Here is a 22,082-nt window from a genome sequence, read left to right as displayed (position 1 = left end):
GACTGTGCTGGTGGCAGACTCCACTAAGCTGGCAGGCTGGCTAACAGCCTGCTGCCTGGCCTGCACCCTATTTCATTGTGGAGCTAGGGGAGTTAGAGCCCTGTCTATGTTCGTAGATAAGATGAGAGCACCCCTCCAGCTAGGATGGAGTCCGTCACTCCTCAACAGGCCAGGCTTGGTCCTGTTTGTGGGTGAGTCCCAGAAAAAGGGCCAATTATCTACAAATTCTATCTTTTGGGAGGGGCAGAACACAGTTTTCAACCAGCGATTGAGTTGTGAGACTCTGCTGTAGAGCTCATCACTCCCCCTAACTGGGAGGGGGCCAGAGACAATTAATCGATGCCGACACATCTTTCTAGCTGATTTACACGCTGAAGCTATGTTGCGCTTGGTGACCTCTGACTGTTTCATCCTAACATCGTTGGTGCCGACGTGGATAACAATATCTCTATACTCTCTACACTCGCCAGTTTTAGCTTTAGCCAGCACCGTCTTTAGATTAGCCTGCCCCCTGGTAAACAGTGTATGATCGCTGGATGATTCGTTTTTAGTCTAATACTGCGGGTAATGGAGTCGCCAATGACTAGGGTTTTCAATTTGTCAGAGCTAATGGTGAGAGGCTTCGGCGTCTCAGACCCCACAACGGGAGGAGCAGAGACCAGAGAAGTTTCGGCCTCCGACTCCGACTTCGCTTAATTGGGAGAACCGGTTGAAAGTTTCTGTCGGCTGAATAAGCGACACCGGTTGAGCATTCCTACAGCGTTTCCCTCCAGAAGCCATGAGAAAGTTGTCCGGCTGCGGGGACCGTGCGAGGGGGTTTATACTAACGTTACTATCTGTACTTACTGGTGCCACAGACGCTGTTTCATCCTTTCCTACACTGAAATGACCCTTGCCTAACGATTGCGTCTGAAGCTGGGCTTGCAGCACAGCTATCCTCGCCGTAAGGCGATCGTTCTCCTGTATATTATAAGTACAACGACTGCAATTAGAAGGCATCATGTTAATGTTACTTATTTTCTATTCTACGTCTTTATATACTGTAAGGTTGGGATGTTTTGACTTTGACTTTCCCTAGAAACTTGATTTCAGAAATTATGTTAAATTATTGGTTGGCAGATTGCGGTGAGTTGTACATAGGTGTGCATATCTACTAAGACATATTATGGATCATAATTTAAGGATCGAGGTACAAAGGGAAATCCAATAGAAACATTAGGATCCTGGTGGCGCAGCAGACTAAGTAGGTTACAGGGCTTGAAGATCGCAGGTTTAAATCCTTCTTTAAAAAAGCTATAAATACACTATATATACAAAAGTATGTGGACACCCCTTCAAATTAGTTGAATCTGCTATTTCAGCCCACCCGTTGCTGACAGGCGTATAAAATCGAGCACACAGCCATGCAATCTCCATAGACAAACATTGGCAGTAGAAGTGCCTTACTGAAGAGCTCAGTGACTTTCAACGTGGCACTGTCATAGGATGCCAGCTTTCCATCAAGTCAGTTTATCAAATCTCTGCCCTGCTAGAGCTGCTGTGGTCAACTGTAAGTGCTGTTATTGTGAAGTGGAAACGTCTGGGAGCAACAATGGCTCAGCCGCAAAGTGGTAGCTCACAGAACAGGATCGCCGAGTGCTGAAGCGCGTAGCGCGTCAAAATCGTCTGTCCTTGGTTGCAACATTCGCTACCGAGTTCTGGAAGCAAGCTTAAAATCACCTTACGCAATGCCAAGCGTCGGCTGGAGTGATGAAAAGCTCGCCGCAATTGGACACTGGAGCAGTGGAAAACGCGTTCTCTGGAAGGATGAATCACATTTCACCATCTGGAAGTCCGATGGACCAATCTGAGTTTGGCAGATGCCAGGAGAACGCTACCTGCCCGAAGGCATAGTGCCAACTGTAAAGTTTGGTGGAGGAGGAATAATGGTCTGGGGCTCTTTTTCATGGTTCAGGCTAGACCTCTTAGTTTCAGTGAAGGGAAATCTTAGCGCTACAGCATACAATGACATTCTAGATGATTCTGTGCTTCCAACTTTGTGTTAACAGTTTGGGGAAGGCCCTTTTCTGTTTCAGCATGACAATGCCCCGTGCACAAACTGAGGTCCATACAGAAATGGTTTGTCGAGTTCGGTGTGGAAGAACTTGACTGTCCTGCACAGAGCCCTGACCTTAACCCCATTAAACACCTTTGGGATGAATTGGAATGCCGACTGAGAGCCAGGCCTAATCGGCCAACATCAGTGTCCGACCTCACTAATGTTCTTGTGGTTGAATGGAAGCAAGTCCCCGCAGCAATGTTCCAACATCTAGTCGAAAGCCTTCCCAGAAGAGTGGAGGCTGTTATAGCAGCAAAGGAGGGGAACCAACTCCATATTAATGCCCATGAAATGAGATGTTCGATGAGCAGATACTTTTGGTCATGTAATGTATGTTTGGACAATACCCTAATAAAATATAATGATGTCAGAAGATTGAAAAGCCATTATCTTTAAGTTTGCCAATGATAATAATGTTACATTCTTTGAATGTTAGCTCAAACCCTAACTAGAACTTGGGACTGTGGACTGTTAGCTAATGTTCTGGGAATGTTCTTGGTTTGCTTGGCAGTTTGTTCATTGACATTTAGAATACTCAGAAGGTCGCTTATGAAATTAATTTGTCAGAAAAGTTTAGCATTGTGGTAGGATCATGGTGTCCTACCACCAAACTCATGAAACCTTGATGTTATCTTTTGCACATGTTTGTATCTCATCTCAACAGATCACAAAACGAGTTTCAGACACTTGCAAATAGTTCATTTTTTATTGGATCATGTCACACAGACTCAATAAGACCAGAGAACAACTCGATCCTACACTCAAAGGTCAAAGGTCACAGAGCCCTAGAACTCGGTGATCCTGCGGAAGGAGCCCACGGCGGCAGAGGCGGCGCTCCAGTCTGTGTGGCGGGGGTACTCGCCGCGCTCCAGGAAGTACTGGCGTCCCCTGTAGTTCGGCAGCTCGTAGAAGGCCCAGGCGCCGTGGGTCACCATGCACGAGTACACCTCGCGGAACTTAAAGGCCTCGTAGACCGAGGGGCAGTCCTCGGCCCACTCCACCATCTGACCGCCGAAGTCTGGCCTCTCGTACAGCCTCAGCTTCCACACGTTGCCATGCACCTGGCAGGAACAGAGGGAGAGAAAGACAACCATTGTGAAGGGTTAGTTAGGGTTTTGTTTTGTACCAAATCTACTGTAATATAATTTATTGGGTGTTTCAGAGGCTTCTGAAATTCAGTTGGATATCATAATAGCTATAGCTGCCATACATTCATGTTAAATATAATAAACTACATGTAAGATATTGTCTTCACTTATGTTGGTCAATAAATTATTTTTAATTTAGAACAACTCATTCAAATTTAAATGACGTTGTAGCATGTCTAACGTGGATTTGTTCGTCTCTTTTCGTGTTTGAAGGGCATGAAGTATTAAAGGAAAATGCCCCTTTAAAGGTTTCTTGGCATATTTCCTCTTAAAGTGATGGGCGTGGGGGTAAAATGCTGCCAAAAATGTCTGCTTTTGTCTGCTTGTATTGTCTGCTGGATTATAGAGCAGTGTGTTATTCCCTGATGCATTCTGTGCCTGAGGTCCACTTAACCCTGTATGAAACACTATCTCAGTCCCGTTCTGTAACATAGACTTTTATACAATATTAGACAAGAGGGAGAATTAGCTTACCTCCTAGTCGAGACTATCAAACATCATATTATACTTCTTTTTTTACACACTTTTCAGAGCAAATTTTAAATGCATATTGGTTTGTGTTACAAGTTTCTGCGATGAAAGAGACACATTAACTGCTGGGAACTACGGGACTAAGATTTTTTTTTGAAGGCATACAGAAGAGAGAGAGAGAGAGAGATAGAGAGATACTATGGAGGGCGGGAGGAGAGAATTAGGGATGTAGGGAGTAGAGAATTATGATATGAAATATGGATATGCAAGGAATCATCTTACGTTTTTGATGGCGCGGCAGGACTTGACGCTATCGTTGAATCCCATCCATTGCTGGTTGTCTGCGTACTCCCCTGGGCTCAGGATGTATTGGTAGCCCTTGTAGTTGGGTTTCTCATAAAGCACCCAGGCCCCGCTCTCCACCCGCGCCGAGTTGCAGCGGCTGAAGTAGCAGTGCAGGTCGGCACAGTCGGTGCTGCACTCATAGCAGCGGCCCTGGAAATTATTTTCCTCGTAGAATGTGATCTAAGGAAGGATGGGAAGCAGAGAATACTCTGCGGTGAGTTATGGATAAAAACAAATATCATATTACTACAGGATCACATATTACATGTCCGCTTTATTCACATATTCTCAAAGTCATATAAAAATGGCAAAGCCATATCTTCAAACTATAATCAAGTTAACTTTTTGTGTTTGCAGGAATATGAAGAGTCTTGGCTGCACATGAATGAATAAAAAAATAAACATATAAAACCCCAAATGCTCAGCATTTATATTGAATAAGTATATGCATTGAAATTACTATCATCACTGATAAATACAGACCATTTTTTTTCATGCGTCACCTTACCTTCACCATTTTGCAGCACTGTATACTACTTTCTTAGCTGCCGCACCGTCAAAGTATTTATGGATAAACAAAATGTGCAGAGTGTGGAAAGCCTTTGATATCCAAATGAGGTCGATTTGCATATCAGCAAAAATGATTTGGTCATGTTTAATTTCTCTTTGTTCCAGTCTAATGACTCTGTAACAAACAATTGCTGGAACAGTGAAATGAATGTTATAAAGGCCTAAGTCACAGCATTCTGCTCGGACTATTTTATGATGATTTATTTTTCTGTTGGGGTTTACATCTTGGATATACTGAGTGGGTTTCCTATTCTACTACTCTTGTTTAGGAAAATGGACTTGATCAAGTTTCTTCTTCGTCTGATATCAAAGATGATCTGCATGTTTATGTGAGATTTGTGCTTTTTTTTTTTATATACGTAACTGTTTCTGCTGTATTATACTACATTTACAAATGATACAAACGTTTAAATTGCTACTTGGGCTTGAAATACAGTATCTGACGTTTTTCAATAATTACGTCAGTTGTGATTTTTTAAATTACAAACATGTAGCCTATTTTTAATTGATAAGCAGGGTGTTGATAAGCGGTGTTGATATTGGCAAGATATTTGCCTCGCTACTACTCTCTGTGAACAGATTCTATGACAGTTACTTGATACTGATTTGAGGTCAAATCATTCCTTGGTAGAAATTGAAGTGGATGTATACTGAAAGTAACTATGGATACTCAATGAAATGTCAATGAGAGCTAAATTAACTCTAACCTTGATAATGAAAATACTGGAAAAACAACCTTTTAGCTAAGCTTAGCATATTTATCAATAATCTTGGATCATTTCTCAACCTGGTCTCAGAGCATTTTGTATCATTCTGTACGTAAATTCGAGACACTTAATTTAGTATGATATGTTAGGTTTCTTCTGGTAGGTATTCATTTGTGGATGTCCATCACCAATTTCATATGATATTTTACGAATTACAATTCCTATTATATGTTACGAATTTGCCAAATGTACAATATGTTATGAATTTACAAAACGTATGATATGTTACAGATTCTAGCTAGGTGGCTAACATTAGCTAGGTGGGGTGGGCCGTCATTGTAAATAAGAAATTGTTCTTCACTGACTTGTCTAGTTAAATACAGGTTAAATAAAAAATGTACAAATACATACAAAATCTAGGTTAAGTTTAGAAGTTAGGTTAAAGGGTTAAGGTTAGGGTTAGGGGAAGGGTTAGCTAAAAGGGTTAGGGGGTGGGTTAGCTAACATGCTAAGTAGTTGCAAAGTAGCTAAAAAAAGTAGTAAGTACCTAAAATGCTAAAGTTGTCCGTGATGAGATTTGAACTTTCATCCTTTGGGTTGCCTTAGATTTCAATCTGTTTTATGTAACCATACCAAACAAATGGTTATCATACATTTTCTATGTTAGGTCTAGTCTATGAGACCAGGTTGCATTTATATTTAATTATGTAGGCCTATCATTACCTCAAGTACTGCATGCAGCTTTTCCATATTTAGTCATCAGAGCCAACCTCTTTGAATGTAAAGTAAAACCGTTAATGGCCCTCTATCAGCCATCAGTAAAGAAGTCAAGCATTCATCATTTCAGAATTGGTTGCCTTACTGGCATGCTTGTTAAGGCCCACCTCCAAGGAAGTATTTAGAGTAATTCATGTCGTAGAGCAGACATTCTTGTTTAGATTCCACCTCAAAGGCTGACTTAGACTGCTAAAACATATTATGGAATTAGAGATGGGAAAGTTGTGGTGATTCCCATGTGTAGCAGAGAAATAACAACAAATAGGCCACTGATTGACAGCGGTTAGTGTAACTAGCTAGCATGCTAACCTTAGCTAGCTAATGAAAGTTATATGAGTACCATTTAAACTAAGACAAGTCAGGTGAAAATAATGATTTCAGAAACAAACTACCAGCCTACCTGTCAAGAGATGAGTCTCAGCTAAACTGTGCCTATACCAGTTGTTGATATGTTGAGGGCTGACATTTGTCTGACTCTTGCAGTTTTGATAATTCCATTGAAACTGTCGGCTTCCAGACATCATTTATATTTAGACGTGTACAAGAACATAATCAAATAGCTATATTCTTTGTTCTCTCTGTTATCATTTCAGCTAGCTAGCTATACACTGACTATACATAACATTAAGAACACCTGCTCTTTCCATGACATAGACTGACCAGGTGAATCCAGGTAAAAGCTATGATCCCTTATTGATGTCACTTGTTAAATCCGTCATTGTAGGCCGTCATTGTAAATAAGATTTTGTTTTTAACTGACTTGCCTAGTTAAATAAAGGTAAAATAAAATAAAAATGTAATCCACCTCAATCAGTATATTGGTGTTCTAAAATACAATCATATCACACAATTTGACCATTTATAAAATCATCATGTATTTTTTCTATGTAGACTAGCTTAAAAATAAGTGAAATCTGACAAATGATCCAATGGATTATGATAATTAGCTGGTAAAAAAAGGGAAAGTGTAAAAACATTATTTTGCCCCCCTATTTGAATTTTCTCCATGGCAAGTCGGTCAAGTGTAGGATCGTCACTAGTTAACACAGCCACAAAGTCATAAAACAGGATTTTAAACCTAACTCTCACTTTAACCCTAACCTTAACAACACTGCTAACCTTAGCCTAACCCTAACCTTAAATTAAGACCAAAAAAGCACATTTTTGTATTGTATTGTATTGTATTGTATTGTATTGTATTGTATGATATAGCCAAGTCTGACTTTGTGTCTGTTTTTATCTAGTAGAAACCCACATGTAGACTATTGAGAAAAGCTGTTTGGCTCTCAGTCGACTCGCGGATAGGAAGAACTTTGCAGCGGAATGAAAAAAAAACATTGCCATGCTGGTGGGTGGTAACATTTAAAGAAAACCCGGCCCTGAAACGGAACGTAGGCTGAAAATAATTTGCACATCATCTCATAGGAAAAGATACGGAAGACTCACGGAAACATCCGAAGTCACACATTCGGATTTGGCACTTCAAGGCCAAATATATCATACTTTGACTAAAATGATGACTGAGTGACTTACACTGTTGTGCAACATCATAGGTAAGCTGTGGCCATCATCTTTTAGCTGTAAAAAGTGGATTTCTACTAGTGTGGGCGTTTAATAATGTTAAGTAAACTGCTGGGTTGGTCTCCTTACTCTGAGTTCCCCTAGCCTCTGTCCCCCTATAGGCTGAGTCACTGCAGGATTAACTGAGCATGACCTCGTGACCCCATCTGCTCCCAGGACTGTTGACATCCACCTCTCAAAACAGTTGCCATGGTGACAGACACATTCTCACCCCCCCATAAAATGTGTATGTTGAATACAATACACAATCATTAAGATACATCTTCCCTGCCTAAAAAAAATGAAGTAAAAAATGAATGCACCATATATTTCATACTCCAAACCAATTATAATGATGGTCAAATGTGTTGGTCTTTTGTAAAACACAATCCAATACGTGTAAAAAGTGTTTGTAAATACTCTTGGTAAACTATGATAAAAACAGCTACATGTTTTAAATACCTATGATCACGTGATAATTCTAATACAGTATTCGTGCCCACTGTCTCTCTGCTTGTGCCAGCCAAGGGCACAGCTGCACAAAAACAACAGCAAGAAGCATCCTGCTTATTCATCAGGATGGGGAATTTGAATAACAAAAAGCCATTTGAAATGGTATAAGGTATAAAAGCTTGAGTGAACATGGCCTATTGGACAACATCCCAGAGCCGCAGCAAACAAACACCATGGCCAAGGTACAGTGCTGTATAGCTGGATTTTCTGCCTGATACAATGGCAATTTACTTTATTTTATTTATTTATTTTAGAATTGTTAAGTTACAGTTTTGACGTTAAAAGCTCTTTTTACTTGACTGTTTTTATGTTCAGTAACGTTCAGTTACATTTCAACAGCTGTTCTTCATGGCTGAGATTGTGTGGGCCTCATTCCTACATTTAACCATTTCATTGTTGATTTACTAAATTAATTACCAGTTGTTCTTCTTACAGAACAAATTGTTTACATTTCAATATTTCATTATTTAGTTGATTAAAAATGACTTTTGATTTGAGGCGTATCCATCTCCTCTCTGTGTTATGATTGATGTCTTTCCTTGGTTGCTCCAGATCATCTTCTACGAGGACAGGAACTTCCAGGGCCGTTCCTATGAGACCAGCTCAGACTGCCCTGAGTTGACCCCCTACCTGAGCAGGTGCAACTCCTGCAGGGTGGAGAGCGGCTGCTTCATGGTGTACGACCGCTCCAACTTCCAGGGAAACCAGTACTTTGTGAGGAGAGGAGAGTATGGTGACTACCAGCGTATGGGCATGTCTGACTCCGTTCACTCTTGCCGTATGATCCCCATGGTAAGATGGCTCTATTAGAAAACATCTTATATATGATGCATTTATAGTGTCATATGTATAATATATATAGCTTAATACAATGTATCAAAAAATGTAAGTATTTGATTGTAAACTGATCAGATTCCTATTTAATTACTTTGATCATGTTCTTACTTTAAATATGTGTCCTTATAAACTTTACAGCACAAAGGACAGTTCAGGATGCAGGTCTATGAGAGGGAGAACTTCGGGGGTCAGATGCACGAGCTGATGGACGACTGTGACTCCATCCAGGATCGTTACCGCATGTCCGACTGCCAGTCCTGCAACGTGATGGAGGGCCACTGGCTCATGTACGAGCAGCCCCACTTCAGAGGCAGGCAGATGTACGTGAGGCCTGGAGAGTACAGGAACCTCAGAGAGATGGGAAACAGCTCCGTGAACAGATACAGCTCCATGAGACGTATCCTGGATTCCTGCGAGAGCCAGCATCATTGAAGTCTGAGATTCTTATTGTTCTGACATTCAAAATAAATATTGTATAATTGAAATGCATGTTTCATTGTCTATGTATTACCCACCTAAACTTTAATGATCATTCTAGTACAAGTGAATGATAATATTTTGTCTCTGGTGCCTTTAGAAAGTATTCATACCCTTTAACTTATTCCACACTTTGTTGTGTCACAGGCTGAATAATAAAACATTTAAAAATCTCCCCATCTACAAACAATACCCTGTAACGACAAAGTGAATACATGTTTTTAGATATTTTTGCACATTTATTGCAATTTAAATACAGAAATATCCCATTTATATAAGTATTCAATACTTTGTATAAACACATTTGGCAGCGATTACAGCTATGTGTCCTTCTGGGTAAGTCTAAGAGCTTTCCACAAGTGGATTGTGCAACATTTGCCCATTATTCTTTTCAAAATTCGTCAAGCTCTGTCAAATTGGTTGTTGATTATTGCTAGACAACCATTTTCAGGTCTTGATATAGATTTGCAAGTAGATTTAAGTCAAAACTGTAACTCGACCACTCAGGAACATTCATTGTCTTCTTGGTAAGCAACTCCAGTGTAGATTTGGCCTTGTGTTTGAGGTTATTGTCCTGCTGAAATGGGAATTAATCTCCCAGTGTCTGGTGGAAAGTAGACTGAACCAGGTTTTCCTCTAGGATTTTGACTGTGCTTAGCTCCATTCTGTTTCTTTTTTATCCTGAAAAACTCCCCAGTCCTTTAACGATGACAAGCATACCCATAACATGATGCAGCGACCACTATGCTTGAAAATATGGAGAGTGGTACTCAGTAATGTGTTGTAATGGATTTGCCCCAAACATAACACTTTGTATTCAGGATATAAAGTTAATTGTGTATTACTTTAGTGCTTGGTTGCAAACAGGATGCATGTTTTGGTATATTTTTTATTCTGTAAAGCCTTCCTTCTTTTCACTCTGTTAATTAGTTAGTATTGTGGAGTAAGTATCGTGTTGTTGATCCATCCTCAGTTTTCTCCTATCACAGCCATGAAACTCTGTAACTGTTTTAAAGTCACCATTGGCCTCATGGTGAAATCCTTGAGCGGTTTCCTTCCTCTCCTACAAGGTACAGAGATGAGGTAGTCATTGAAAAATCATGTTAAACACTGTTATTGCACACAGAGTCCATGCAACTTATTATGTGACTTGTTAAGCCACATTTTACTCCTGAACTTATTGAGGCTTGTCATAACAAAGGGGTTGAATACTTATTGACTCAAGACATTTCAACATTTCATGTTTAATAAATCTGTAACAATTTAGAAAACCATAATTCCACATTGACATTATGGGGTATTGTGTGTAGGCCAGTGACCAAAAATCTCCATTTAATCCATTTTAAATTCAATCTGTAACAGGACAAAATGTGGAAACGTGAAGGGTGTGAATACTTTCTGAAGGCACTATATTTCCTTTAGTGTCAATTAATGAAAAAATGCTTTTGGTTTAGGAGACTTATGTTATATCGAATAGTTCTAAAATATACACCATGTTCATTTCTGAAACAACTAATATTGCATATACAGTATATGCTTATATCAGAGCCAACTTAGGTGCACACTGCCACCTTACCACCCCGATACAGATTCAAACACAGCTCTGATGATTATAACCATGTTTACATCTAGACATTATTCTGAAGCCCACCAGGCACCAAAATAATGGATAGTCCATATGAATGACAGAAACTCATATACGGTATGTGTCTGTGATATCATCTTGAGTTGAACTTAGGTAATGCAAGTGAGTAAATTGATCTAAAAAGGAACATTTGTAAATAAAAAAGGGACATTGTACAGACAACTTCATTATGTACAGGGCCACAACAATAACTTGCAGTGTTGCTCTATGTTTTGGTGATTGTGGGTAATTTGGCTCATCGTGAATTTCGTAAATCTTGGGTTATTGAACTTAATACCCTTCGTTCTTACAGTGGTAAATGGTCAGTAATTCTAATAACCGGCAAAGTCAGCCCTTCCAACGTGGAATTGGCTGGTCAAGCTACTGAAAGTACCATTTGAGGGGTAGAGTATGCAACCTACTGTCAAAAATAACTAACAAAATATAATTTGGCCATCATGTTGTCTAAGCCTTTAACTTATTTTGAATTTACTTGATTATTATGAGTTACACAAACAAAGAAATCTAAGTTGAAACTTTGTTGAATTTAATAAATCAGGCCAGCCTACCATTTTTCATAGGATAGCTACTGCAGCAAGAGAGTGAAGGAGAGGTTGCTAACTAAGTGTATGTAACTTTTGCTAGCCAGCTAACTAACTTTGGTACCTGGGGTGAAACAATGAAGCTCTTTTAGTTAGGTAGCTCCTGCAGCGCTCTTTGCTACCTAACATAACGCTGCATCCAAAACTCATAGAACTCCAAAACTGGTAAGGTGGCTTCAATAATGTTGATATTTGTGATCTGTCCCCTTTCCAAACGTATTGCATTATATTTACTGAACTTATTTATGGATTCAACTTCAATTCTTTGTTATTGAATCTAATTACAGATTATCTCAACATTTTGAATGCCGGTGACACCATGTCCCTTTGTCAAATGATGCATGTCTGATTAAAATGAAAGAGTGATCTTTGTTAAGGAGTGGTTTACCATGTACAGTACATGTTTACAGGTTAGTGGTTTACCATGTACAGTACATGTTTACAGGTTAGTGGTTTACCATGTACAGTACATGTTTACAGGTTAGTGGTTTACCATGTACAGTACATGTTTACAGGTTAGTGGTTTACCATGTACAGTACATGTTTACAGGTTAGTGGTTTACCATGTACAGTACATGTTTACAGGTTATTGCTGTAGCCTTCTAAAACTATAACCAGCACCATTCACTTAGAAAGTGGATTACATCACAATCTGTCAAATGTAAACACAACTGCAGACACCTTATCACTTTTGGAGGCGTGTTCTTGACACAACAGCATTACAGTAGATAGTAAAAGAGTTTAGGAGTGTCTGTTAACAATCTGTAAATAACTTTGGCTAGCTGGCTAACTAACTTTGCTGATCTGCAGGCCAAAACAGTTCACTTATTTACAGCTAGTTAGCTATCTCACCGTTCTTTGCTATCAAATGTAATGTTACCCCCAAAACTGAAAAGGTGTCTTCACTAATGCTTCCATTTTCCTCTTTGTGACATGTCCACTTTCCAAGCCTATTAGCTCATGGCAGACACCAGACCTTATGCACTTGTCTTACTAATTGGTTCCTTTTGATTGATGAGATGGTTGTTGTGCTCTGTTTTAAAGAACTAGGACACATCAGGAATAATTACAAATTTAACACTTTATTAAGTTAAACTAAAAAGTTGTGATTTTAACAGGAATCAGTGATACGTCTAACCGACATGAATCTATTCATGGAGCTGTTTCCCATCTCTCTGAGGTTCCTGTACTCTCCAGGCCTCACGTACATCTGCCTGCCTCTGAAGTGGGGCTGCTCGTACATGAGCCAGTGGCCCTCCATCACGTTGCAGGACTGGCAGTCGGACATGCGGTAACGATCCTGGATGGAGTCACAGTCGTCCATCAGCTCGTGCATCTGGCCTCCGAAGTTCTCCCTCTCGTACATCCTCATTCTGAACTGGCCCCTATACTGTTGATAAAAGCAACAGGTCAGACAGATATGGAACTACTGGAGATCCAACCGCTGGGCTCATACATTTAAATGTCAAATCTTGTTGATGACACGAGTTCACGACCCTTGCTGTTGAAACTATCTGCATCAGCTAAGAAGCAGCTACACACTCCATTACTTACACTGGGGATGTTACGACAGGACCTGATGCAGTCGCTCATGGTCATACCCATCAGACGCTGGTTGTCGGGGTACTCTCCTCTCCTAACCATCATCTGGTGACCCATGAAGTTGGGGCGCTCATAGACCATGAAGCAGCCGCTCTCCACCCTGCAGGAGTTGCACCTGCTCAGGTAGGAGGTCACCTCAGCGCAGTCGTTGCTGGTCTCATAGGAACGACCCTGGAAGTTCTTGTCCTCGTAGAAGATGATCTACACAGACAATCACACAGTTAGTGCTCAATATGTTGAAATTAGTGCACTAATGCTCATTTGATTAGCAATTCCTTGTGTTTCCGATCCGACAGTCTTCTTTGGATGCAGGGCTGCTTGAATAGACCCAGAGAGATAGGCATGTAGGAAGACTTGCAGTGGCACTTACCTTGCCCATGGTCATGGTGATGGTGATCCAATCTCTTATCCAATTTCAGATGGAATGCTGGACCGTCAACCTCATGTCCCTTTTATACCTTGGACTGCATTCACATCTCCATATTTATTGTTCTAGAACTCCATGAGTCATCATTCTATATTGTTGTGCAAGCCAGTCCTATAGTGCCACGTAGTGAATGCCACTTTTCTAACTATGTCACGTGGGGTAAAATAGAGGATCATGTTTGTTTCCAGCTAACCCTAGCTACCCTTATACTAGCTGAATTAGTATATCAGTATTTTATCAAATATTCCAGATAAATTGAGATGGAACTGAGATGGAATTCAATGTATATTGTAGCATTATTTTATTGGGAGGTATTATTTGGTTGGATATTTTTTTTATGGCACTATGTACACTACCGGTCAAAAGTTTTAGAACACGTACTCATTCAAGGGTTTTTCTTTATTTTTTACTATTTTCTACATTGTAGAATAATAGTGAAGACATCAGAACTATGAAATAACACATATGGAATAATGTAGTAACCAAAAAAGTGTTAAACAAATCAAAATATATTTTATATTTGAGATTCTTCAAATAGCAACCTTATGTATTGATGACAGCTTTGCACACACTTAGCATTCTCTCAACCAGCTTCATCTGGAATGCTTTTACAACAATCTTGAAAGAGTTCCAACATACCCTGAGCACTTGTTGGCTGCTTTCCCTTCACTCTGGGGTCAGACTCATCCCAAACCATCTAAATTTGGTTGAGGGCGGGGGATTGCGGAGGCCAGGTCATCTGATGCAGCACTCCATCACTCTCCTTCTGAGTAAAATAGCCCTTATACAGCCTGGAGGTGTGGTGGGTCATTGTCCTGTTGAAAAATAAATGATAGTCCCACTAAGCCCAAACCAGATGGGATGACGGATCGGTGCAGAATGCTGTGGTAGACATGCTGGTTAAGAGTGCCTTGAATTCTAAATAAATCACAGACAGTGTCACCAGGAAAGCACCCCCACACCATAACACCTCCTCCTCCATGCTTTACGGTGGGAAATACACATGCAGAGATCATCCGTTCACCCCCATCGCGTCTCACAAAGACACGGCGGTTGGAACCAAAGATCTCCAATTTGGACTCATCAGACCAAAGGACAAATTTCGACCGGTCTAACGTCCATTGCTCGTGTTTCTTGGCATAAGCAACTCTCTTCTTCTTCTTAATTTCCTTTAGTAGTGGTTTCTTTGCAGCAATTCGACCATGAAGGCCTGATTCACAGTCTCCTCTGAACAGTTGATGTTGAGATGTGTCTGTTACTTGAACTGTATAAACCATTTATTTGGGCTGCAATTTCTGAGGATGGTAAATCTAATGAACTTATCCTCTGCATCAGAGGTAACTCTTGGTCTTCCATTCCTGTGGCGGACCTCATGAGAGCCAGTTTCATCATAGCGCTTGATGGTTTTTGCGACTGCACTTGAAGAAACTTTCAAAGTTCTTGAAATTTTCCTTATTGACTGACCTTCATGTCTTAAAGTAAGGATGGACTGTCGTTTCTCTTTGCTTATTTGAGCTGTTCTTGCTATAATATGGACTTGGTCTTTTACCAAATAGGGCTATCTTCTGTATACCCCCCTACCTTGTCACAACACAACTGATTGGCTCAAATGCAATAAGAAGGAAAGAAATTCCACAAATTAACTTTTAAGAAGGCACACTGTTAATTGAAATGCATTCCAGGTGACTACCTCATGAAGCTGGTTGAGAGAATGCCAAAAGTGTATAAAGCTGTGATCAAGGCAAAGGGTGGCTATTTGAAGAATCTCAAATATAAAATATATTTAGATTTTCTTTGGTTACTACATGATTCCATGTGTGTTATTTCATAATTTTGATCTCTTCATTATTATTCTACAATGTAGAAAATAGTAAAAATAAAGAAAAACCCTTGAATCAAGAAAGAAAAACCCTTGGTGCTCTAAAACAGTAGTGTATGTATTTCTAAAATGTAGGAAATCAGTAGTGTTGTATTAATTCATTATTTACCTGATAATTACTTTGTTCTCTGATTCTTATTTTTTGTTATTTTGAGAAGAACCAGAAAGTTGTTGACTAAGTGGGACCAAGTTCACTAAGTGGGACCAAGTTCACTAAGTGGGACCAAGTTCAGTTACTGTTACCAAGTTCACTAAGTGTGACCAAGTTCCCTAAGTGGGACCAAGTTCACTTAGTGTGACCAAGTTCACTTAGTGTGACCAAGTTCACTTAGTGTGACCAAGTTCACTTAATGAGTCCAAATTCATTGTGACCAAGTTCACTTAGTGGGACAAAGTTCACTAAGTGTGACCAAGTTCACTAGTAAATATACTGTAACTGTATTTTGACCTGGTAAAGTACCATCTAGCATAATCACCCAAACTGAAAAATATGCCATGTTCTATTTCTGGTGAGAACAATACATGTCATGGCCCCCATGCTGCATTCAGCATCCAATAATAACTAATTGAGATGTGCTGTGTAAAATGTATACAAGCCCCACGTGGGCCTTTTGATGACTCATGCTATTTAGCACAAAGGTGTGCAAGGTGCCCTGTGGACCCAATGTCAACATAAAAGTGCCACTGGATCGACACAACACACCGTGTCTTCTGCGTGTCATCTAATCAAGCTTCACCATCAAGCTAAACCACCGTAACCATGACCAGGGTAATACAGAGCAGCGGATTGTTATTCACTATAAGAGCTGGCCATTGAGATATGAATATAGTGTCTTGCATAGCAGCTATAACCACAAAATCCTAATCCAAATAATATCAATCTGTATAATAAAGCAACGTTTTTCAGCTAAATAATGCTAAACTATTTGTTTTATTAAAATAATATAAAGTTATTATACGACATCATGCCGTTATTATGCATTATATACAGTTAAGAATTTATAATTATGTTTTTAATTATTAATAGTAATGACAAATTAATCACAATCAATTAATAATGATTAACTATATTAATTATGTAAAACATTTAAAATCATAGCCTTTATAATCTTCTCAACATAGGTGAAGAGGTCATAGGTTAAATCATTTCTTAATCAAATCACCCTCTCAGATCATCTTCTACGAGGACAGGAACTTCCAGGGTCGCAGCTATGAGACCAGCAGCGACTGCCCCGACCTCAACATGTACCTAAACCGCTGCCAGTCGGTCAGGGTGGAAATGGGCTGCTTCGTCATCTTCGACCGCTCCAACTTCATGGGCAACCAGATGTTCCTGAAGAGGGGAGAGTACTCCGACTTCCAGCGTATGGGCTCCATGATGGGCATGGGGGATATGACCATGCTGGAGTCCATCCGTTCCTGCCGCATGATCCCAATGGTAAGACGTCCACAGTTGGAGTTCCACCATCTCCTTGTGTTTGATGATGACATGATTATATTTATGATATGGTTCATGCTATTTCTCTTCATATAAAGAGTGCATTTTTATATTTTTGAGTAGCTAGATGTTCGTGAATGGTGATGAAGTTTGAGTTACTAGGACTCTGTACATCTAATACTTGACGTGCTTTTCATCTGGGTCGTGTTCAGCAGGGCACACCGTAGCCAAACGTTTTGTAACAGAAAACAAAAATATGTCTTCTAATTGAACAAGTTTAGGTATTATCAAAACCGTTTGTCCCTAATGAACGTGGGCCTCTATTACTGTAGAAGTCAGCTGACAAGCAAAGATAAATGTAATACTGGAAGCATAGAGTACACACACGGTAGTAACTGTCAATGTTCTCTCTCTCCAACAGCACCGGGGACAGTTCAGAATGAGGCTGTACGAGAGGGAGAGCTTCAGAGGCCAGATGCACGAGCTGATGGACGACTGCGAGTCCATCCAGGAGCGCTTCCGCATGTCCGAGATGCAGTCCTGCAACGTGATGGACGGCCACTGGCTCATGTACGAGCAGCCCCATTTCAGAGGCAGGATGATGTATGTGAGGCCTGGAGAGTACAGGAGTATCAGAGACATGGGCATGAGCACCATGATGAGAGTTCACTCCATCAGAAGGATCATGGATGCCTGTGAGGGTCAGCGGCATTGATGCCTGAGATTCCTGCTGTCCTGACATCGAAAAAGGCTGCTAAAAGTCACAATTCTCATTGAATGAAATAAAACTCTTATTTTGAAGTACCTGTTCTCTTCTCTTTTTTCTATCAAATCTAATCTACCCATGGTATTTAAATTACACTGGTTTATTCTGACAGATTGGTGTCTGGAGAGGGATTTCAAATGGTCTGAAAGAAAAAAAGTAATATAATTCGATTTTGATACACCAAATGTGCACAGAACATTCATTTACCAATAGCAAGAAAATTAAAATATATATAAATATATATATATGCATTTTCTCACTGGCTCAATTGAACCAAATTTAACCTATGTTACAGTACATCAGAAATGATATACAGTACATCAAATTATATTACTCAGAAAGCCTGATGTACTGTAACCTCCAGTTTCTCAAACTTATTTTGCAGCAAACTAATCCTTATTGTCGATTATTCGCATTACGCTAGTTTACATTTTCTCCACAGTATAATGTATAACCAATGGACAATGGACTAGTTTAGAGACATGAGAGAAGTGATGTATTATCAATGAACTGGTTTAGAGACGTTAGAGAAGTGACGTATAATCAATGGACTGATTTAGAGACATGAGAGAAGTGATGTATTATCAATGGACTGATTTAGAGACATGAGAGAAGTGACGTATAATCAATGGACTAGTTTGGAGACATGAGAGAAGTGATGTATAATCAATGGACTGATTTAGAGACATGAGAGAAGTGATGTATAATCAATGGACTAGTTTGGAGACATGAGAGAAGTGATGTATAATCAATGGACTGATTTAGAGACATGAGAGAAGTGACGTATAATCAATGAACTGGTTTAGAGACGTTAGAGAAGTGATGTATAATCAATGAACTGGTTTAGAGAAGTGATGTATAAGGTAGCCTAGTAGCCTAGCGGTTAGCAGGTAGCCTAGTGGTTAGAGCAATGGGACAGTAACTGAAAGGTTTCTGGATCGAATCCCCTGACAAGGTAAAAATATGTAGTTCTGAGCAATGCAGTTAACCCACTGTTCCCTGGGTGCCAAATACGTGGATGTCGATTATGGCAGCCCCCTGCACCTCTGATTCAGAGGGGTTGGGTTAAATGTGGAGTTGAATGCTTTCAGTTGTACAACTGACTAGGTATCTCCCCTTTCCTAACCAATGAACTGGCTTAGAGACATTAAAGAAGAAATGTATAATCAATGAACTGGTTTAGAGAAGTAATGCATAACCAATGAACTGGGATAGAGAAGTAATGTATTACCAATGAACTGGGATAGAGAAGTAATGTATAACCAATGAACTGGTTTAGAGACGTTAGAGAAGTAATGTATAACCAATGAACTGATTTAGAGACGTTAGAGAAGTAATGCATAACCAATGAACTGGTTTAGAGACATTAGAGAAGTAATGTGTAACTAATGAACTGGTTTAGAGAAGTAATGCATAACCAATGAACTGGGATAGAGAAGTAATGTGTAACTAATGAACTGGTTTAGAGAAGTAATGTATAACCAATGAACTGGTTTAGAGAAGTAATGTGTAACTAATGAACTGGTTTAGACAAGTAATGTATAACCAATGAACTGGTTTAGAGAAGTAATGTGTAACTAATTAACTGGTTTAGAGAAGTAATGTATAACCAATGAACTGGTTTAGAGAAGTAATGTATAACCAATGAACTTGTTTAGAGAAGTAATGTGTAACCAATGAACTGGTTTAGAGACGTCAGAGAAGTAATGTGTAACCGATGAACTGGTTTAGAGACGTTAGAGAAGAAATGTATAAACAATTAACTGGTTTAGAGACTTTAGACAAGTAATGTATAACCAATGAACTGGTTTAGAGAAGTAATGTATAACCAATGAACTGGTTTAGAGATGTTAGAGAAGTAATGTATAACCAATGAACTGGTTTAGAGATGTTAGAGAAGTAATGTATAACCAATGAACTGGTTTAGAGACGTTAGAGAAGTAATGTATAACCAATGAACTGGTTTAGAGATGTTAGAGAAGTAATGTATAACCAATGAACTGGTTTAGAGATGTTAGAGAAGTAATGTATAACCAATGAACTGGTTTAGAGAAGTAATGTATAACCAATGAACTGGTTTAGAGAAGTAATGTATAACCAATGAACTGGTTTAGAGAAGTAATGTATAACCAATGAACTGGTTTAGAGATGTTAGAGAAGTAATGTATAACCAATGAACTGGTTTAGAGACGTTAGAGAAGTAATGTGTAACTAATGAACTGGTTTAGAGACGTTAGAGAAGTAATGTATAACCAATGAACTGGTTTAGAGATGTTAGAGAAGTAATGTACAACCAATGAACTGGTTTAGAGACGTTAGAGAAGTAATGTATAACCAATGAACTGGGTTAGAGACGTTAGAGAAGTAATGTGTAACTAATGAACTGGGTTAGAGACGTTAGAGAAGTAATGTATAACCAATGAACTGGTTTAGAGACGTTAGAGAAGTAATGTATAACCAATGAACTGTGGACTGGTTTAAAGAAGTCAGAGGAATTAGACCTTCCATGACCTCTGGTGGCTGATAATATTTTGTCAGGGGAACTCTTTGAAGAACATCTTCTGCATTGGGGTTTGAATTGGACATCATTTTTGTTCATAATAATAGTTCATAAATGTGGACTGTATGTGAGCATCAAATGTGCAGCATGGATATGTATCCCTTTTTCTGTTGTTGTTTTTTTGGGGGGGGTTTCTGAAACATTTCTCTTTTAATAGTTTCAACTGTATTCTTTGTGGGCATGATACATTTTTGTAGTGACATCACAATGCAAATGTATGCCATTGCAGTACTTAACAACCAGACAGCGGTATACCGCTCTATGCTACTTCATGTTGCTTGGTCAGGGATTCTTCACAATGGGGCCACCCATTTCACTAAACACAATAGATGTATTATAAAAGTAAGGTATTAGATAGGGGTCAGGCGTACAGTACATTGTGGCTATTCAATTTCAGAACAGATCAAAGTGTATAGTTGCCTACCTGCTTTCATAATTCATGTATTGCAGTCATCTGCTTTCTTTATGCCCATGCAGGTACACACACACACTTATGCACACACACACACACACACACACACACACACACACACACACACACACACACACACACACACACACACACACACACACACACACACACACACACACACACAGCACACAGACAGACACACACACTCTCTTGCACGTTGAGAGCCAAAAGGCAACCACAAAACCAACCCTATAGGAACAACTTAATGTAAAGTGTTACCCTATTGAAACAACTTAATGTAAAGTGTTACCCTATAGGAACAACGTCATGTAAAGGGTTACCCTATAGGAACAACTTAATGTAAAGTGTTACCCTATAGGAACAACGTCATGTAAAGTGTTACCCTATAGGAACAACGTCATGTAAAGGGTTACCCTATAGGAACAACTTAATGTAAAGTGTTACCCTATAGGAACAACGTCGTGTAAAGGGTTACCCTATAGAAACAACTTCATGTAAAGTGTTACCCTATAGGAACAGCTTCATGTAAAGGGTTACCTATAGGAATAACTTCGTGTAAAGGGTTACCCTATAGGAACAACTTAATGTGAAGGTTTACCCTATAGGAACCACTTAATATAAAGTGTTACCCTGTAGGAACAACTTAATGTAAAGGGTTACCCTGTAGGAACAATTTAGTATAAATTGTTACCCTATTGGAACAACTTAGTATACAGTATTACCCTATAGGAACAACTTAGTATATAGTATTACCCTATAGGAACAACTTAGTATAAAGTATTACCCTATAGGAACAACTTAATGTAAAGTATTACCCTATAGGAACAACTTAATGTAAAGTGTTACCCTATAAAATAAACTTAGTATTAAGTGTTATCCTATAGGAACAACTTAATATAAAGTGTTACCCTATAAGATACACTTAATATAAAGTGTTACCCTATAAGATAAACTTAATATAATGTGTTACCCTATAGGAACCACTTAATATAAAGTGTTACCCTATAGGAACAACTTAATATAAAGTGTTACCCTATAAAATAAACTTAGTATTAAGTGTTACCCTATAGGAACAACTTAGTGTAAAGTGTTACCCTATAAAATAAACTTAATATAAAGTGTTACCCTATAAAATAAACTTAATATAAAGTATTACCCTATAAGATAAACTTAATATAATGTGTTACCCTATAGGAACCACTTAATATAAAGTGTTACCCTATAGGAACAACTTAATATAAAGTGTTA

At 39.1% G+C, this 22,082-nt stretch overlaps 4 protein-coding genes across 4 annotated transcripts; 2 read left to right on the top strand and 2 right to left on the bottom strand.

Moving 5' to 3' along the window:
* Nucleotides 1-2,790: 2,790 nt before the first annotated feature.
* LOC106575864 (gamma-crystallin M2) lies at nucleotides 2,791-4,616 on the bottom strand. Its single transcript, XM_014152564.2, has 3 exons — nucleotides 4,571-4,616; nucleotides 4,000-4,242; nucleotides 2,791-3,159 (listed from the first exon to the last, which is right to left on the bottom strand). The coding sequence occupies exons 1-3, from the start codon at nucleotides 4,577-4,579 to the stop codon at nucleotides 2,884-2,886; spliced, it is 528 nt and encodes a 175-aa protein (XP_014008039.1). The 5' UTR covers nucleotides 4,580-4,616; the 3' UTR covers nucleotides 2,791-2,883.
* Nucleotides 4,617-8,269: 3,653 nt separating this feature from the next.
* Nucleotides 8,270-9,511, top strand: LOC106598167 (gamma-crystallin M3-like). Its single transcript, XM_014189231.2, has 3 exons — nucleotides 8,270-8,371; nucleotides 8,742-8,981; nucleotides 9,165-9,511. Exons 1-3 carry the CDS (start codon nucleotides 8,363-8,365, stop codon nucleotides 9,456-9,458), a joined length of 543 nt encoding a protein of 180 aa, XP_014044706.1. The 5' UTR covers nucleotides 8,270-8,362; the 3' UTR covers nucleotides 9,459-9,511.
* Nucleotides 9,512-12,795: 3,284 nt separating this feature from the next.
* On the bottom strand, nucleotides 12,796-13,801 carry LOC123728189 (gamma-crystallin M3-like). The gene is made up of 3 exons (XM_045699363.1): nucleotides 13,702-13,801; nucleotides 13,284-13,532; nucleotides 12,796-13,119 (listed from the first exon to the last, which is right to left on the bottom strand). Exons 1-3 carry the CDS (start codon nucleotides 13,714-13,716, stop codon nucleotides 12,841-12,843), a joined length of 543 nt encoding a protein of 180 aa, XP_045555319.1. The 5' UTR covers nucleotides 13,717-13,801; the 3' UTR covers nucleotides 12,796-12,840.
* A 2,477-nt stretch (nucleotides 13,802-16,278) lies between these two features.
* Nucleotides 16,279-17,876, top strand: LOC106575869 (gamma-crystallin M3-like). The gene is made up of 3 exons (XM_014152569.2): nucleotides 16,279-16,406; nucleotides 16,809-17,075; nucleotides 17,497-17,876. The coding sequence occupies exons 1-3, from the start codon at nucleotides 16,398-16,400 to the stop codon at nucleotides 17,788-17,790; spliced, it is 570 nt and encodes a 189-aa protein (XP_014008044.1). The 5' UTR covers nucleotides 16,279-16,397; the 3' UTR covers nucleotides 17,791-17,876.
* Nucleotides 17,877-22,082: the final 4,206 nt, after the last annotated feature.

Source organism: Salmo salar, chromosome ssa17 (assembly GCF_905237065.1).
Source record: "Salmo salar chromosome ssa17, Ssal_v3.1, whole genome shotgun sequence".
Classification (NCBI taxonomy): domain Eukaryota; kingdom Metazoa; phylum Chordata; class Actinopteri; order Salmoniformes; family Salmonidae; genus Salmo; species Salmo salar.
The sequence above is the reverse complement of the archived record's forward strand: the minus strand, read 5'-3'. Positions and strand labels throughout refer to the sequence as shown.